The sequence below is a fragment of the Microtus pennsylvanicus genome, chromosome 6 (genome assembly GCF_037038515.1).
Source record: "Microtus pennsylvanicus isolate mMicPen1 chromosome 6, mMicPen1.hap1, whole genome shotgun sequence".
Lineage (NCBI taxonomy): Eukaryota > Metazoa > Chordata > Mammalia > Rodentia > Cricetidae > Microtus > Microtus pennsylvanicus.
In genome coordinates, this window is record NC_134584.1 from 56,525,732 (window position 1) to 56,545,244 (window position 19,513).

A 19,513-nucleotide genomic window follows, 5' to 3' on the forward strand; every position below is an offset into this window, starting at 1 on the left:
ATGGTGGGTGGGGCTGAGGCCCACAACAGTGCAAAGTGCAGAAGTCGCCCAGGCAAGCAGGTGAACCCCACCTTTCCTTGGCCTTCTTGGTCTCCTTAAGATCTTTGGAGTCACCTTTGACCCTCAGCCTATCTAAGTATGTCAAGACCAGACTTCACAGCTGTTGCCCAAAATGGTGCCTGCTTTGCAGAAAGGCTGAAGCTTAATACCTCTGATGCCCTGATGGGTGGCCATGTAAAAGAATCCTAGGCAGAAGGGGCTCTTGAAGAAATCCTTTGCCCTGGGGCTGGTTTTGTTTTGCCTGGACTGGATCCTGTACTGGACCGCAGGAGGACCACCCTCTCTTTAATTCTGTCTCCTAGTGGAAGACCAAATGCATCTGAGATGCGCTTGCAAGGCTAGGGATGAGGTGTGATGTCAGAAGCTTGCTTTTAGATCCTTGAGTGACTGACTCCATGTAGGTGCGTTTCAACATGGTCCAAGGCAGCTGGAATGGGCATCCCACCTCATCTGTGAAGTGGGAGAACGCGCACAGGCGTCTGAGATTGTCACTTAGGGGTTATCTCCGTCCCCTAGGGCCTGGCCGGGCCACAGCTGTCACCATTGCAGCAGGATGGAGGAACTGATCTAGTTCCAATTATTTTAAAATTTTTGAATGGCAAAATTTTCTTCAACTTACCAATCAAATCTCTAGGCACGGTGTGAAGAGGCTTGCAAATTGAGAAGCTCATCCATTAGGCCTCCCACCTCTTGCTTCCATTCTGAGGCCCATCTTTGGAACTAAGTACAGGACATTGAGGAAGGTGTCGTGCTTGTCCATTACAACAGGGCTGCTGCTCCCCTTCCCTTTCCTTCTCTGTCGAGTCACTGGCAAGTTTATGTAGTTGGAATTCCCCTCGGAGGGCCTATCTGCTGCTCTCCACTCCTCTTCTGGTCACTCTAAGATTTATTTGTATTACTCTTTAATTGCATGTGCATGTGTGTGGGAAGGTGCACGTGTGTGCAGGGGGGGCCGAGGTTTTAGAACTCGCTGCAGCTGGAGTTGCAAATGGTTGTGAGCGCTTGACATACATACTGGGAACTGAGTTCCAGCTCTCTGGAAAAGCAGTATGTGCCATTTCTCCAGCCCTATAATAATATTAAAAACAACAAAAAATTCCCTTCACATCCATTTCTAAAGATGGTTGTATTTGATTTCCTAGAATATTTATTTTTATTTTATGTATATGAATATTTACATGTATCTAAGTGCCCTTTGTGTATGTCTGGTGCCCGGGAAGGGCACTGGATCCTCTGGAACTGGAGTTAAAGACAGTTGTGGTTGTGAGCTGCCATGTAGGTGTTGCACACCAGCATGTGTCTCCATACGGGCAGCCAGTTCTCTTACCCACTGAGCCATCTCCCTGGCCCCTGTGGTCACTTCATTACAACAGCATCTCTTCCCTTGACTACTATCAGCTTTTGCTGTTCCTTACTTGGTGACAATGTCTGTGGTTCCTATTCGGTCTCCTTAAGAAATACAATCTAGTTGGATCAGTGAGCAGTTGTCTAATCTACAGCTCTGCAGTAGGAGCTGTCAAGCACCCTCACTTCAGTTCTAAAGATTGTTTCATTTGGCAGGGAGGAGAGCGCCTTTTCTTCTCGTGTGGCTAAGACAATAGGGATGGCACAGCACCAAGGATGCGGAAAGAACCGTTGGTAGTCTGCTGCCTCAGAAGATGGCTGTGGCTGTTTCCCTAAGACATGCTATATATTGTATTAAATTGTCAGTAAATAAGAGGAGAGCTTTTATTTTGTTACCTTTGATAATGGTAGCAGCCAAGGTTATAACTGAGCCCTTTTGATGTGCAGGAATTGTATTAGCACGTATAGCATAGGAGCAGTTTGGTTCCTTTTCCTGGTGAGAGCATGAAGTATAGTTCAGTTATGAAGTGCTCCGCTCCACGCTCCTGTCTTCTAAGTGGAATCTGAGCAATCAGCTCGCTTTCCAAACAGTCAAGACACAGTCCATAGCCTGACATGCCAGGGCTGCAGCGGGGTGGGGTGATGATCAGATTTCCTTAGGTGACTTGAGTCAGGACCAGGTCTGGATTCTTTTCTAATGCTCTGGCCTGCTAGAGTGCAGCACCCAAGTTTTGAGGCATTGACATGTCCCGTGTTAGAGGCACACAGTACATGACTGTATGATGGCTTTTATGTTGGACTGCTTATAACTCAACAGTGTTCTACAGAGACAAGAAGCTGCGTGGCTGTCAGCCAGGTGGGTGTCTGCTGGGTCAAGCTCCACCCTGCCAACTGAAGGGGAAGTTCTCTGCCAGACTATAGTCTTCCAGATAATATAGGACACTAAGATATGCCCAAAATGAATACCTGGCATAGGAGACTTTTTTAAGGAAGTGAGAGCTTTGGAGATTGGGAGGGACTCCGAGGACTAAACGCCCAGGTGAGCACTGAGAATATAATGAAGGTGCACCACCCTGGAAGTAAGGACACTGACATAAAGACAGCGGGAAGCTAATTGCATTCGATAGACATTAGAGTCTGTAACTGGCAGGGACTCTTGTTTTCATATTGTGTCTTGGTTTTTTAAATGACTACTAACAAAAGTTTGGTGGACTAACCTTGGCTCTACTTCAGTAGTTAAGTGACAGCTTGTGGTGTGTGTGCAGTGCTAGCTGAGTTCTGAAGACGTCCTTATCTGGAAGTTAATAAAGTACAGGAAGCTGGTGTGTTCCCTTTGGTCAAGAAGACACAGAGTTCCTTTTTAATCGATTCTCAGTCTCCATCCAGGACTGACTGAATCAGAAATAGGTGATATTCAGAGTGGCACTCACTAGTTTGGATTTTATTAATAACCTTTCTAGGTAGTTCCTGTGTTTGCTGAAGCTTGAGATTCAGTGACACAGATGGAACTATGTCATTAGTGGAAACAGTTTTATTTTCATTATGTTGAAGAGAAAGCATTTTCTTTTCCTAAGTATTGGGGCACCTAAACATCAGTGCTAAAATCTACAGTTGTTCTTAAATCCAGGGTTCACTGTGTGGCCATGGCTGACCTGAACTGGCTATGTGGACCAGGTGGGCCTTGAACTCAAAGACATCTGCTTCTGGAGTGCTGGGACTAAAGGCATGCTCTGCTGCACCCAGCATCTGTATGTCTTGATCCAGTTTCTGAGCAGACTGTATGGGCTTTGGGAGTCATATGAGCAGGTGCTGGCTACAGAGCAGGCATTAGAAGAGCATTGTTATGTAAAGCTTCAGCTTTATGGGCCTCTCTGTACTACTTACAGTTAGTAAAACAAACTTGAACTTGGTAGCGCATATCTGTAATCAATCCCAGAACTCAGGCAGCTGAGGGCAAGAGGACCACAGCCCTAAGTTTGAGGGCAGCTTAGGTTGAGTCCTTAGAATAACCTTGTCTGAGAAAGAAACAAATAAAACTCCAAGAAATATGAAACCCATATTCCAAACAAGTTAGAAGCATTAATTATGCATAATTCAGAGCTGTGAATTCTTTTTTTTTTTTTTTTTGTTTTTTTAGAGACAAGGTTTCTCTGTAGCTTTGGAGCCTGTCCTGGAACTAGCTCTTGTAGACCAGGCTGGCCTCGAACTCACAGAGATCCCCTTGCCTCTGCCTCCTGAGTGCTGGGATTAAAGGCCTGTGCCACCACTGTCCGGTGAGCTGTGAGTTCTTTGTCCTTTTAAAATTTAGTCTCCTTTCTCCTTTCTGCTGTATCCTGCCTGTACGCTCATGCTACTGCTTTGTCATTAGCACTATACCAGGGAAGGTTCCAGAGACTAGGGGGAGTTTGCTTGGCAGTTCTGTCAAATTGCCAGTTAACATTGACCTCCTGGATTATTGTAGAAGGGAACATGTACATTTTGGTTTCAGTAACTGAAAGTAGAAAACTGGATTTTTTTTAAAGCCGAGTCTCATTGATATAAGTCACATTTATTTATATGCTTGATTGTTCTTTTTAAGAATTTAAGGTGAATTTTGGAGTAGTTGAAAAAACTGGGTGTATACATTTGAAAACACAGAGTTGGAAGTCATACTCCAATGGCATCCAGAGAAACACTGATGGCGGAAATCGTGGGTGAGAATAACCAAACCAAGTGCAGTGGTGCATGCCTTTAATCCCAGCCCTTAGGAAGCAGAGCCATGCTACTCCCTTTAGTGACTGTAGACTAGCCAGGGCTACACAGTGAGACCCTGCTCCCAATCAAAGAATATTCCCCTTTCTTAGTACATTCTGCTTTTGTCCTTTCGCTTTTCAACTGATTTTGTTATCTAACAATGGCTCCAAAATAAATGCTATAAAGGAGGTATGTGCAGTGAACTTGGCTTCTGAGCTTGGGACCCTGGGGGTCCCTTACTCCTCCATTAGGGGATCACTGATACTAGTTTTTGGGTTATTATTTCTTTTTTTTTTTTTTTTTTTGGTTTTTTTCGAGACAGGGTTTCTCTGTAGCTTTTGGACCTGTCCTGGAACTCCCTTTGTAGACCAGGCTGGCCTCGAACTCACAGAGATCCGCCTGCCTCTGCCTCCCGAGTGCTGGGATTAAAGGCGTGCGCCACCACCGCCCGGCTGGGTTATTATTTCTTTAAGATATACATACTTACTGTGGGATAATACTTGTACACTATAAAGATTTGTTACTCATATTAGTTTAATAAAATGCTGATTAAAATGCTGACTGGTCAGTAGCCAGGAGGAAGTATAGGCAGGGTGAGCAGACTCAGAATTCTGGTAAGAGGAAAGGCAGAGTGTCAGTCACCACCCAGACACAGAGGAAGCAAGATGCGAGTGCCTTACTGGGAAAAGATACCAAGCCGTGTGGTTAAACTTAGACTCTAATTATGGGTTAATTTAAGTTGTAAGAGCTAGTTAATAATAAGACTGAACAAATAGGCCAAACAGTTTATAATTAATATAAGGCTCTGTGTATTTCTTTGGGACTGAAGAGCTTTGGAACTGTGCAGGACAGAAACTTCCTTCTGCACATACTCATTTTTATTTCCTTTCTCAAAATCAACATTTTGTTTATACTGTTCCTTCTTTCACTCACGTTACAGCAGTTCATTTATCCCTTTATACCATTTGAAGCTGCATATGATGCAGCTGTCCATACTTCATCATGTACGTGGGCCTTTGCCTATTGACAGACAGAAGAAGCCTCCATCTAGTCTTTTGATATTATGACTAATATTTAGCCAGTGTACTCTTGGACTAGATTCCTAGAAGTGAAACTGTAGCTCACAGGATAAATGTAGATGTTACAGTTTCTATTCTTATGAACCGTGTCTGAGAATCCTGCTTCCTTTGTAGCTTGCTGAGACTGTGCCAGGCTCCCAGGGTGTTCCTGGCTAGGAGGTAGGAGGGAGGTGATGATTGCATCAGAATACTTTTCATTGGTTTTCTCTTGTGAATGGCGTGGAATACCTTTTTGTCTACATTTGCGAACAACCTTCCTAGTCTTACTCCTCAGAGGAAGTGGTTTCGATTATTAATGTGAAGAATTCCTCTCAGTGTTTCTGTTTAAGAGTTAACACGACCTAAAGAAGGATCACCAGGCATGTCTGATTAAATGCAACAAACCCAGAAAGCCTGCAGGTTTTTTCTCTTTACTTTTTGGAAGTATTTCTTGCTACTTTTTAAGTTTATAAAGCAATGCGCTATTATGGCATATTTATACACACACACCAATTTGCTGTGTTCTTGTTTGCCTTCCCCCACATCCTCTGTGGTTCCTTCTCCGTTTCCCGAATGCTGCTTTGCTTTCATGTCACATGTGTTCTGTTCTCTCTTCCCCTCTTGCCCGATCCATGAGTTCTCGTCTCCGTCTCCTGGTCCCCTTCTAGTTTTGTGAGCTGTACATGTGCATATACAATACATATATGTATATTTTTTTCTTTGTTGATATTTATTGAGCTCTACATTTTTCTCTGCTCCCTTCCGTGCCTCTCCCCTCCCTCCTTCAGACCTCCCCCAAGGTCCCCATGCTCCCAGTTTACTCAGGAGATCTTGTCTTTTTCTGCTTTCTACTTCCCATGTAGATTATATCTATGTAAGTCTCTCTTAGTGTCCGCATTGTTGTCTAAGTTCTCTGGGATTGTGATTTGTAGGCTGTCAAATTGCCCAGTCCTCTTCAGTTTCACTCTTTAGTGTTTTCAGGTTTTCACTATGGAGACCTTTCACCTTATAGGGGAGGTTTATGCCTAGGTAGTTTATGTTTTTGAAGCCATTGTGAATGAGAATTTTATTAAAATTATTTGCTTAGCAAGTTTGTTTCTGGTAGTAGTAAAGCTACTTATTCTTTTTATATTGTATTACTGACAGTGTTTATCAGGTCTAAGAACTTTTCTGTGCAGCCCCAAGGCTCTTTTAGGTAAAGAATGGTGTCATCTACAGATAGGGATTCTTTGAGTTCTTCTATTTATTTTGTCTTATTCTTCTAAGTAAGACTATGATAATTGAATCTTGTTTTATAAATTTTATTTATTATTTGTGTGTCTGTGCACGGGCCATGGTGTGCATGTGGAGGTCAAAGGATAACTTTGTGTGACATTCGTCCTCTCCTCCTCCCTCTGTGATTTCCAGGGATCGATCAAACACAGACTGCAGGCTGCCTTTATCCACTGAGCCATCTCACCAGCCTCCATCTGATTTAACCAAGTCAGGCCTCCTCTGCATAAATTAAGGTTTCCATTTGAGGTTATCATCGAGAGGGATTTGCTGCTTTTTATGGTTTTGTTGATAGTTTCTAGATCTCTTGTTCCACCTAGGGGCTTGCTGGTTTCCTTGTTGACCATGACTGACTCATTCCTATGTCCCTTTGTTCATCTGTTGCTCGCATGAGTAAACAAAGCTGGCTAGAAATAAGCCAAGCTAAGGCCCGGCATTCATAAGTAATAATAAGTCTCCATGTCTATTTATGTGGGAGCGGGGTGGCAAGCTCCCCAAAGAGTAAAGAGTGGAAACACAGCCAATAGCACATAGAGATCTGCCTGCCTTTGGCTTCTCAGGTTGGGATCAAAGGCGGGTCCACCAGGCCTGTCAAAACTCAGTTCTTAATTAACATAGGCCATCATCGTATTTGGGGAAAAGACCTGCATGAAAACCATCACTGGTCAGTAGACTCGATGCTAATAATGTAGATAGCAGGGGCTGTGGGAGCTCTAGGCTTGGGATGAAGTGCCTGGTAGAAGGAAGGTGGTTAGGTGAGGCCATACTTGGACTGCTCTCAAAGAAGAGGACAGCTAGACTGACCCTTGGGGGAAGAGGATGGGCTAGAGGAGTACTGTGGAAGGACCTGGAGGGTGCTGGCTTTGTGGGTGGTGGTATGGGTGGGTATGGAGATGGTAGCTGGAATCTCTGAGTTTTAGGTTTCAGTTCAGCAAGGCAAGTTGAAAGTTTTGATTGAGATGCATGTGCTCTCATTTTCTTACTTTTTTCCTGGGGCATCCCTCTCTCATGCCTGCCTCTCACACTTGTAGGTAAACTTGGCAGGGCAGGAAACCCCTCCCCAGGCTGTTGAGCAGCTTCAAGGCTAACACTGGCTTTCCTTTGTCCTTGCTGCTTGCTTGCCTTTGTTTCTAAATAGTGCTAGGGGATGAGCAAGAGTCAGGTCCAGTCTCTGCAGGTCCTTGGTAAGCCTTCCTGTCAGCTGTACAGGTTCTCTCTAAGAGAGAGCACATGCCCGGGTGAATGAGAGTTGGCAGGGGCCACCGTGGTCAGAAGCCTTATATATTTTATCTGAGGAATTAGAATCTAGTCTTAAAATTGCGAGGAAGCTTTTAAAAATCTGAAATGGGTAGGGGTGGGGGAAGGAAACCACAAAATCAACTTTACATTTTCCAAAGCTGACTTTGTGTTGAAGGAAAAAGGGCTGGAGTTGTACTTGAAGAAGCAGAAGCTGTATTAATAAGACCATGACAGAATCACAGGTTTCCCTTTTCTTTTCTCTTTTTTAAAAAAATTATTTTTATTTTATATGCGCTGGTGTTTTGCCTGTGTATGTCTGTGTGATGGTGCTGGAATCCCTGGAACTGGTTACAGATAGTTGTGTGTAAGCATGGGTGAGTCCACGAGAGCCCGAAATAAGGGATATCAATTATTTATTGGGGAATACTCATGAATAACAATCAGGTAGAGAGGCACCATGGTCCTCTGTCCTGGGGGTGCTGAAGCAACGGCCTCTGACTACCATACAAGAGAGAGCAAGAGTAGACCTTTCTTCTCCCTTATAAGACCATATCTGCACACAGAGGTCACACCACATTGGCGGAAAGGAATTCCTGCACCATTTCCCCCTTTGTCTAAATAAGAAGGTTTTAAACCCAATACAAAACTATAAAAAATAAGAATATCAAGTATTGTCCACAAAAAAGAAAGGGTAATAACGTACACCAGACTAGAACTGCAACCAATAAGAGTAACATCAAGCAAGAAACACAAACACATACTAAATGCCCAGTCTATGGGTAATAGGCAACTAAGAGAGATTATTCCAATAGTTGTCTTATCCTGAGGAGTCTAAGTCTTGTACTAAAATGTCTTAGTTAAGATATGAGAAGATAGTAGCTGTGACTGTCTAGTTTTCAACCCCATCAAAGATCTGAGAAGGTAATTAAGCAGGAAGTGCAAGCAAGCAACTTCCAAAAGGTGCAAGTAATGACAGAAACAGCCGACTACCTGGACAGTCACCCAAAATCTCACAGTAACATTGGGGCAACCAACTTTGGCTCATGCTTAGAATATCTGACAGACCATATTCAGAAGCAGGAAGATTCAAAAGACTGACTTGCCCTGTCTTGGCAAGGTATCCTGCTTGTTCAGTTTGGACAGCATGCATACTGTCAGCAGTTGAGGCAAGGACAGTTCTTTGCCCAGAGACCAGTTTTGCCAAGAAGAAAACAAGCTCTTAAGTGGAGTGACTTCAGTCCCTAACATTCTCTCAGGAATAGATCTGTGCTGCCAGGAGCAATCAGGTCTCACATCAACAGAATCCTGGATTATTAAAACATTTAAATGTTTTTCTTCTCTCTTATAAGGCATCACATCCGCACATAGAAGCCATGCCCTGAGGCTGATTCCCAAAAAACTATTGGCAGAAAGAAATTTCCACAACAGTTGTGAGCTGCCTTTGGGTGCTGGGAACAGAGTCCAGGTCCTCTAGAAGAGCATTTTATGCTCTTAACTGCTGAGCACACACATGTATTCCCAGAACTCAGGAGGCAGAGGCAGGTAGATCTCTGAGTTCAAGACCAGCCTGATCTGTAAGTTCCAGGATAGCCAGGATTATACAGAGAAATACTTTCTTGAAACAAAACAAACAAACAAAGCACAGATTTTTCAGGCCCCACCCCACTGCTGAATTAGTCTGGGTTTGGGGTGTAGTGCGTTTCACTTGATTGTTACATACTATGTCAGGTGAAAGTGGAAACAGTTTTCTGTTTGTGAATTATATTTTTCATGAAATATGTAGTTGATTTTATTTGGCATGTTCATTAAATTTGTGTTTGGCATTCATAATTGAAGGAAGTAAAATAGAATTTTGTGATTTAGTAATTGTAATAGGAAAGCCTAATATTCAGCTATTTGAAAAGCTAGGATAGTATGCTAGTATATTTAGAAAGGGGGAAGAGGTCTAGGACCATGTAGAAAAATAAACTACAGGCAAGTAATAAAGTGATGTAGGATTCCCCTCTGGATGCTGTGAATACCATTTAATAAAGAAGCTGCTTTGGGTCCATTGCAGCTCAGAATAGGGCAAGGTGGGAATTCCAGGCAGATAGAGGAGGAGAGAGTAGGTGGAGTAGCCGTCAAAGAAGGACATCCACATGCTAGTAATGGTAAACCATGAGCCTCATGGTAAAATATAAAATAATAGAAATGGGTTAATTTAAGATATAAGAGCTAGCTAACAATACACCTAAGTGATTGGCCAAGTGATGTTTTAATTAATACAGTTTCTAAATGATTATTTCAGGTCTGGGTGGCTGGGAATGAACGAGCAGTCTCCGCCAACAGTAAAATAAGAGGGCACACTCTCCAGTGCCCTAGATGATTTATAATGTATTCAGATCTGAAATTGGGAAAACTTTTGAAGATGCTATTTTAAAATCCCACTCCTAGAAAAAAAGCTATAGGTGGGCAGTGACTGCTGAAAGGGAGAATTGGTTTCCTTCAGGGGTGAGTTCCCACACAGCTCGTCTGATCTCAGGGCCAGCCTTGGCTACACATCCACATGAGCACATGGACTCAGTATGTATAACCTATATACACCTACATACTTCTGTGTGTGTGTATACACACAAGCATATAGATGTACACATACATGTATGGCAACAGTAAAGAAGTGACCATGTATTTGGGAGGATTTGGATGAAGGGGGTGGAAGTGATAAATTACTCATATATGAAATTATATATAATAAAATAATAAAACATTACAGAAATAAAAAGGAGATCATGAAGCCAGGTACAGTAGCTTACGGAATGTAATGGCCAGCACTCAGGAGACTGAGTCAGTAGGACTACCAAGAGTTCAAAGCCAGCCTAGACTGTAGAGTGAGACCCTGTGTCATAAAGGGGTAAGAGGTGTGCACTTTGTGAGTCTTAAAGACAGTGGGTTTAATCTGAGCGAGTTAGGCAGTCAGGGCCACACAGCAGTAGGAGGGACAGACTGGCAGCTGTCTTGCATCTAACCCAAGTTTTATTTGTTTTCTTTGAGGGTGTGAAGGCTGTGGGTTTAAATATTTATTATTACCTTTGTTGAAATGTTGAATATATTTGACAGTACTTTGTTTGCTCTATTTTGCTGGGTGACCAAAGGTTCAGATAAAGCAAATTGTATTTAAATATCAAAATTGTGTCTTAATAGATAACTCAAATTTTCTTTTCTCCTTCAAATTTTCTTCTAGGACCCATCCGTTACACAGGTGACAAGAAATGTGCCCCCAGGACTTGATGAATACAATCCCTTCTCAGACTCTAGAACGGTAAGATTGCTTTACCTCGCACTTCTTTTAGATGTTTAAGTGGAAATTAAATAGGGGATTATATTTTAATTATGTTTCTTTCCAGCTCACGGGGTGTCAAACAAGCTGTGTGAATGCATGTGTTCTTTAGAATTCAACAAGTTAGGACTATTTTTCTTTTATGAGAAAGGCTTTGTTGGTAACCAAAAATTACCATGATGATTCTAGATAAATTCCACAGGTTTCCTCTTCCATTCAGTAAAGTGCTAACCTGTGTTGTATAAGCTTCTGTACAGTGCTTGGAACACTGGGAAGTAGGAGTGTGCCCAGTGATGCTGTGTTGTCTGTGTACTAATGTGGGGAGATGCGTTCTTTCTTACTTTTTAAAAATTTTATATGTATTAGTGTTTTGCCATGGGAAGTTTTGGGCCCCCTGAAACTGGAGTTACAGACAGTTGTGAGCTGCCATGTGGGTGCTGGGGGTTGAACCCAGGACCTCTGGAAAAGCAGTCAGTGCTCTTAACCATTGAGCCATCTCCAGCCCTGGGGGAGACTTTCTCGTGATGGGGTTGTGTCTGGAACTTAATTGTGTGCTTGTCGTTTGAATCACAGTGTTTGAACAGGACTCGACTTGTGCTGTAGTGATTTCCTTCTGGAAATCTGCTTGCGCTCAAAATTTTGTGTGACTTAGGGGTACGAGAAGAACTCCCCGACGGTGTTCCGCTGCTCTGCATGCACATTTAGAGGGTAGAAAGGACTACGTTGTGCCGTCTGTTAAGGTCGTAACCAATTGCATGTAGGGCTTTTTACTAAAGTCTTTTTGATAATTATATTTGGCCCAGATTTTAAAACTAATGAAGTAGCTCTCTTCAGCAAATAATGCTATCTTCTGAATTTGTGTTAGTATCGTGCACACTTTACTCAGCAGGTTCCTTGTTGTAGACAGCTGTGACTCTGAAAGTGTTAGTCATCCACGAATACCTGAGTGTGCATGTGATTTTCACCAGCCCATAATGATCCTTACCTGGTGACCACTTCTTCCTGGTGGATACTTCTCATAGTGTAGAGAATTATTCTGAAAGATGATGTAGGTTTTGCTCAGGAGTTTCTTCAGAGTCTATTTTGTTGACTTGTGATGAAAAAGAAAAATGTATTTGGTCCTTGTTGCCAGTTCTAGGCATATAGATCCTAAAAAATGAGTGGAATTTCTAGACAAATGAGAGTCTGATATTTTATGCAATCTATTTTATCTTAACAAACTCTCACAGTGACATTCCAAATCGGTATTTTAAGTTTCTTCTTCTTTTTTTTAGGAAATCTTTTTTTTAGGAAATCTGAGACACAAGACTTCTGGTTTGGAAGTAGCAGTAACTCATCTGCTTTTTTTTTTGTTGTTTGTTTGTTTTGTGTTGTTTTTTTTGTAAAGCTTTGCCTTTTACCCTGGCTTGGTCAGGGCTACTGTTGCTGTGATGAAACACTATGACCAAAAAGCAAGTTGAGAGGAAAGGTTTTATTTGCCTTACAGGTCCATATTGTATTCCATCATTGAGGGAAGTCAGGACAGGAACTCAAACAGGGCAGGAACCTGGAGGCAGGAGCTGATGCAGAGGCCACAGAGAGGTGCTGCTTACAGGCTTGCTTCCCCATGACTTACTCAGCCTGCTTTCTTATAGAACTCAGGACCACCAGCCCAGGGATGGCACCACCCACAATGGCTTGGGCCCTCCCACATGAATCACTAATTAAGAAAGTTTCCTACAGGCTTGTCTGCAGCCTGATCTTGTGAAGGCATTTTCTCAATTAAGGTCTCTTCCTCTCAAATGACTTTAACTTTTGTCAAGTTGGCATAAAACTATCCAGCACATACCTTGTTCTCTTTAGAGACAGATGACTAGGGAGTAGAAGTCCTGGCCTTGGAACATTCGTCACCTAAGTGGGTTTTTTTTTAATTCCACATACTTGCAAAGAAGATATATGTAGGACAAATGAAACATAGAATTGTAAATTATGGCCCTAGATATTGACACTTTATAGTCCCAGAAAGGCTATTTAAAAGAGGTGTCTTTAGGGAGGTAGGCTTTAATGAGAATCTGTTTAAAATTTAGCAATTCTGGATTTTCTGAGCAGATGCACTACTTTAGAACCAGGAACAAGGTTGTTATCAAAGAACTCGGTGCAGCTCTGCAGCATTTTCATTTTTGTGTTTTTAGATTTGTTTATGTGTATGGGTGTTTCGCCTGCATGCATGTCTTATACCATATTCATGCAGTGCCAGTGGAGGGCAGAAGTTCAGTGGGCTTCCTTTCTGAGCCTAGGTGAGGGTTGACTGACAGGCACTTGATCTGCCCCAGAGCAGACGCACTGGAAAGTCTTCAGCCAGCGTGGATGACAACTTTCCATAGCCCTCGTCCTCCAGTCTTCCCCAGCCTGTACACCCTGCCATCTCCCCAAGACTCCACTGCCACATGCAATTAGAGCAGAATTGCATACAGGTGACTAGGGGAGTGGCTGGAATATATGGCAGGCCCTGATGACCTCCTCACCTGCTCCGTGAGGGAGTGGCAGCAGCCACAGGATTAGTTGTGATGGACTTTCATAAGCGGGACCGTGGAGCTCATGCAGTTAGTGGCAGTGTGGCTGGGAGGGTAGCCCCTACAATAATGTATTTACACAAATCAGGGCTGTGCACTCGTCTTAGGATTGGGGTTCTACCCGACTGCACCCTTAGCTTTAGGGTTGTTCCCCTGTGACTGAATGTCAGTCACTTGTCTTGTTGGTACGGGCCTCTGGGGCCTCCAGAATGTCAGTCCTGCTGTTAGCTTCCCGGGTCTTGTTCACCCATGTCCTCTCCTCTAATCACATTCTATGTGACAAGGCAGCAGTTAGACACTGTCTCCCGTGTCTCTCACCATCTCTTCCTATGCTTTTCAGTCTGTTTCAACTCAGTACCCAGAGTGATCTCGTCAGTCTCACTAGCTTTACATTCTTTAAGGTTTTATATATCTGTGTGTGGCATGTGCACATGTGCATGCCTGTGGAGGTCAGGAGAGTGGGTACCAGGTGCCTGGAGCTGGAGTCACAGCCATGAGTGCTGGACCTGAACTCACCCTCTGCACTGCATTGCTCCAACCCTATTTTGCCTCTAATGTTTAAAATTTATTTACTTATTTATTCCTCTCTCATATATTATATCCCCACCACAGTGTACCTTCCCTTCTCCCCTCCCAGCCTCTCCCCTATCTTTCTTCTCCCCTAGGTCCACTCCTCCTCTGTTTCCCTTCAGAAAAGGGCATGCCTCCCAGGTATACCAACCAAACACGGCATATCAAGTTGCAGTAAGAATGAGCACACCCCCTCACGATAAGGCTGGACGAGACACTCAGTAGGAGGAAAGGGTCCCCAAAGCAGGTAGCCGAGTCAGAGACAGCCCCTGCTACCACTGTTAGGAGCCTCACAAGAAGACCAATCCACACAACTGTAACACATATGCCGAGGGCCTAAGTCAGTTCCATGCAGGCTCCCTGATTGTCGGCTCAATCTCTGGGAGCCCCTGGAGCCCAGGTTGGTTGGCCCAGGCTTTCTTGTGATGTTCTTGACCCCTGTGGCTCCTACAGTTTTTCCTGCCCCTCTTCTACATGATTCCTTGAGTGCCAGCAGATGTTGGCTGTGGGTCTGTGCATCTGCTCCCATGAGCTGCTGGGCATCACAGCAGTGGACTGGCTTGCCTTAGGAATTTACTTCTTGCTGTTCTCTGGCCTACATCTCCCCTTTGCTACCCTAGTTTCCCCATCTTCTGTAATCACCATTTTGGACTTCTTTTTAGATTTTATATGTAAATGAGATCATGCACTAGTTTTCTTCCTGTGTCTGGTTTATTTCACTTAGCATAATATCCTGTGGACGCATTAATATGACAAATGGCAAAATTACATTGTTTTTGAGAGCCAAATAATTACAGACTGCCATTTCTTTGTCCATCATGCTGTTGTCAGCAGTGTTACACAGGCCAGGGATGCAGATACTGAGAAATGGTTGTGTTTCCTCCCGGTTTATACTTGAAGAGGGATTGCCGACTCCGTGTGGAGATCTTTCCCCAGCACCCTTGTTGAAGAGTCTGTCTTCTCCCCGCTTTCTCTCAATGGCCTCATCAAAAGGTCAGTGAGATGACTCCACAGGTAGCTTGAGTATGAGCCCAGGCTCCACAGGGCAGAGAGAACTGACCACTGAAAGCTGCCCTTTGATCTCCGTCCTCCTGCCTCTCTCACATATATACCAGTTGACTATATGTGCTTAGATTGATTTTTGTGCTATCCTCTTTTTCTGGCCTCTCTAAGCCTTTTTCTATGAGAGTCATGCTATTTTGATTACTGTAGCTTTGTAACTTTAACTTCAAGTCAGGAAGTATGATTTTTTTTTTTTTATAATGTATTTGCTGTTGGGGGACTTTATAGTTCTGTGTGGGCATCAGGTTTTTTTTCCCTCTACTCCTGTGAAGAATCTTAATGGAATTTTACAGGGCTTACACTGGGCTATGTACTGCTTCGGGTAAGATGAACACTTTAACAAAATCATTATGAGCCATAGGTGTGGGTCCATCTTTTCAATTGTTTTTTTTTTCTTCCACTTTTTTTTCCATCAGTGTTTTATAGCTTAGTTTTTTGTCATTCTAACAAATACCCATGATTCTTACTGTACACAGAGGTAAGCTCTCTTTTGGCTCATAGTTTGGAGGGCCTAGCTGTCATTGGCTGGCCCTTTTGCTTTAGGCCTATGGCAAGGCGGCATATCATGCTGGGTGGGACAAAACCACTCACCTCACAGCTGGGAGGTGACACAGAGGAAGAGGGTTTGTGTCCCATCATCTCGGTCAAGCACCCCTGTCCTCGACCTGAGTAGTTTCCACAAAGTCATGCCTTCAGTTTTTAAAGTCAGTTTATTCCTAGATATCTTCTTAATGCTGTCACGAATGGAGTCACTCTTGGTTTCTTTTCCAGTCAGGCTAATGAATGCTAATGCCTTGCTGGTGGCTCTGCACACAGCCTTCCTGTGTTCATCTCTTGGTTCTAATGTTTTCATAGTGACTTCAACGTATAGTCTTGCTGTTGCTATAAAGGGATAATTTTACATTTTTGATTTGGATTCATATTCTCGTGCCTAAGGCCCTTTATTGTACTTCTAGGTCTGAGCTAAATAGAAGTAGCAAGAGTTGAGCCTCCTTGTCGTGTATGCTGTCTTGGTGGAAAAACTTTTAGCTTTCCCCATGAATGCTGTGGAGATTTTGCAAATAGTCTTGTGTATGCTGAGGGAGTTTCCTTCAGTATGAACTGAGGAGAGTTTTTGCTAAAAAGTATTATAGATTTTGTCAACATTTTTTTTCTATGTCAACTGAGATGATCATGTGATTTTCTTTTTTTCTTTTTTTATTGATTTTTATTGAGCTCTACATTTTTCTCTGCTCCCATCCCTGCCTCTACCTTCCCCCCTTCAATTATCCCCCAAGGTCCCCATGCTCCCAGTTTACTCAGGAGATCTTGTCTTTTTCTACTTCCCATGTAGATTAGATCCATGTATGTCTCTCTTGTCCTCATTGTTGTCTAGTTCTCTGGGATTGTGGTTTATAGGCTGGTTTTCTTTGCTTTTTGTTTTAAAAACCACCACCTTTGAGTGAGTACATGTGATAATTGTCTTTCTATGTCTGGGTTACATCACTCAAAATGATGTTTTCTAGTTCCACCCATTTGCATGAAAATTCAGGATGTGGTTATTATTTTTTTTCTGCGGTGTAGTCCTCCATTGTATAAATGTACCACATTTTCCTTATCCATTCTTCGGTCGAGGTTGAGGTTGCTGCTAGGTTCTGGCTATGACAAACAAAGCTACTATGAACATAGTTGAGCACATGTCCTTGTGGCACAATTGAACATCCTTTGGATATATACCCCAAAGTGGTATTACTGGGTCTTGAGGAAGGTTGTTTCCTAATTTTCTGAGAAATCGCCACACTGACAACCAAAGTGGCTGTACCAGCTTGCATTCCCACCAGCAATGCAGAAGTGTTCCCTTTTCCCCACCACCTATATAAGTTGTCATCAGTGTTTTTGATCTTGGCCATTCTTACAGGTGTAAGATGGAATCTCAGAGTTGTTTTGATTTGCATTTCTCTGATGACTAAGGATGTTGAACATTTCCTTAAGTGTCTTTCAGCCATTTTAGATTTCTCTGTTGAGAGTTCTCTGTTTAATTCTGTACTCCATTTTTTATTGGATTATTTGTTCTTTTGATGACTAATTTCTTGAGTTCTTTGTATATTTTGGATATCAGACCTCTGTCTGATGTGGAGTTAGTGAAGATCTTTTCCCATTCTGTAGGCTGTCGTTTTGTCTTGTGTTCTTTGCTTTACAGAGCTTTTCAGTTTCAGGAGGTCCCATTTATTTACTGTTTCTCTCAGTGTCTGTGCTATATTTAGGAAGTGGTTCCCTGTGCCAATGCGTTCAGGTGTACTTCCCACTTTCTCTTCTATAAGGTTCAGTATGGCTGGCTTTATGTTGAGGTCTTTGATCTATCTGGACTTGAGTTTTGTGCATGGTGATAGATAGATATAGGTCTATTTTCATTCTTCTACATGTCGATATCCAGTTATGCCAGCACCATTTCTTAAATATGCTTTCTTTTTTTCATTTGATATTTTTGCTTTTTTTTTTTTTGTCAAAAATCAGGTGTTCAAAGATGTGTGAATTGATATCCAGGTCTTCTATTCAGTTCCATTGGTCCTCCTGTCTGTTCTTATGCCAATACCAGGCTGTTTTCAGTACTGTAGCTCTCTGGTAGAGTTTGAAGTCAAGGGATTGTGATGCCTCCAGACAGTCTTTTATTGTACAGGATTGTTTTGGCTATCCTTGATTTGTTTTGCTTTTCTATATGAAGTTGAGTACCATTTATTCGAGGTCTGTGAAGAATTTTTCTGGAATTTTGATGGGCATTGCATTGAATCTGTAGATTGCTTTTGGTAAGATTGTCATTTTTACTATGTTAATTCTACCTACAGAAGAGCATGGGAGATCTTTCCACTTCCTGGTGTCTTCTTAATTTCTTTCTTCAAAGATTTAAAGTTCTTGTCATACAAGTCTTCCACCTGTTTGGTTAGAGTTACTCTGAGATATTTTATGTTATTTGTGGCTATTGTGAAGGGTGTTGATTCTCTGATTTCTTCCCCAGCCCTTTTATCATCTGTGTAAAGGAGGGCTACTGATTTTTTTTTTTGAGTTAATCTTGTATCCTGCTATTTTACTGAAAGTGTTTATGAGTTGTAAAAGTTCCTTGGCAGAATTTTTGGGGTTGCTTATGTAACTATCATATCATCAGCAAATAGTGAGAGTTTGACTTCTTTTCTGATTTGTATCCCCTTGATCTCCTTTTGGTGTCTTATTGCTCTAGTTAGGACCTTAAGAACTATATTGAATAGATATGGAGAGAGTGGACAACCTTGTCTTGTTCCTGATTTCAGTGGAATTGCTGGGAGTTTCTCTCCATTTAGTTTGATGTTGGGTGTTGGCTTGCTGTATATTGCCTTTATTATGTTTATGAATATTCCTTGTATCCCTGCTCTCTCCAAGACCTTTATCATGAAGGGATGTTGTATTTTGTCAAAAGCTTTCTCAGCCTCTAATGAGATGATCATGTGGTTTTTATTTTCAATTTGTTTATGTGGTGGATTACGTTGACAGATTTTCATATGTTGAACCATCCCTGCATCTCTGGGATGAAGCCAACTTGATCATGGTGGATGGTGGTTCTGATGTGTTCTTAATTTTGATTTGCTAGTATTTTATTTAGTATTTTTGCATCAATGTTCATGAGTGAGATTGGTCTGTAATTCTCTTTCTTAGTAATGTCCTTCTGTGGTTTGGGTATCAGGGTATAATTGTAGCCCATAAAAAGAGTTTGGCAATGTTCCTTTTGTTTCTATTGTGTGGAATAATTTGAGGAGTATTGGTATTAGTTCCTTTTTGAACGTCTTGTAGAATTCTGCGCTGAAACCATCTGGTCCTGGGCTTTTTTTGTTGGGAGACTTTTGACAACTGTTTCTATTTCTTTAGCAGTTATAGGTCTGTTTAATTTGCTTATCTGTTTATCTTTTTAAAAAAGTTTTGTTTATTTATTATATATACAACATTCCTCCCATCTATGCTTTCATGCCAGAAGAGGGCACCAGATCTCATTATAGATGACTGTGAGCCACCATGTGGTTGCTGGGAATTGAACTCAGGACCTCTGGAAGTGTAGTCAGTGCTCTTAACCTCTGAGCCATCTCTCCAGCCCTTATCTGTTTATTTTGATTTAATTTTGGTAAGTGATATTTATCCAGAAAGTTGTCCATTTCCTTTAAGTTTTCCAATTTTGTGGAATACAGGTTTTCGAAATATGACCTGATGTTTCTCTGAATTTCCTCTGTGTCTGTTATGTCCCCCTTTTCATTTCTGATATTGTTAATTTGGATATTCTTTCTCTACCTTTTGGTTAGTTTGGATAA

At 42.2% G+C, this 19,513-nt stretch overlaps 1 protein-coding gene across 1 annotated transcript in view; it reads left to right on the forward strand.

Moving 5' to 3' along the window:
• Scamp1 (secretory carrier membrane protein 1) overlaps positions 1-19,513 on the forward strand; it is a 96,139-nt gene that overhangs the window by 24,813 nt on the left and 51,813 nt on the right. Inside the window, exon 2 of the mRNA XM_075976297.1 lies at positions 10,927-11,004. Coding sequence (XP_075832412.1) covers positions 10,927-11,004 — 78 coding nt within the window. The remainder of the gene's footprint in view (positions 1-10,926; positions 11,005-19,513) is intronic.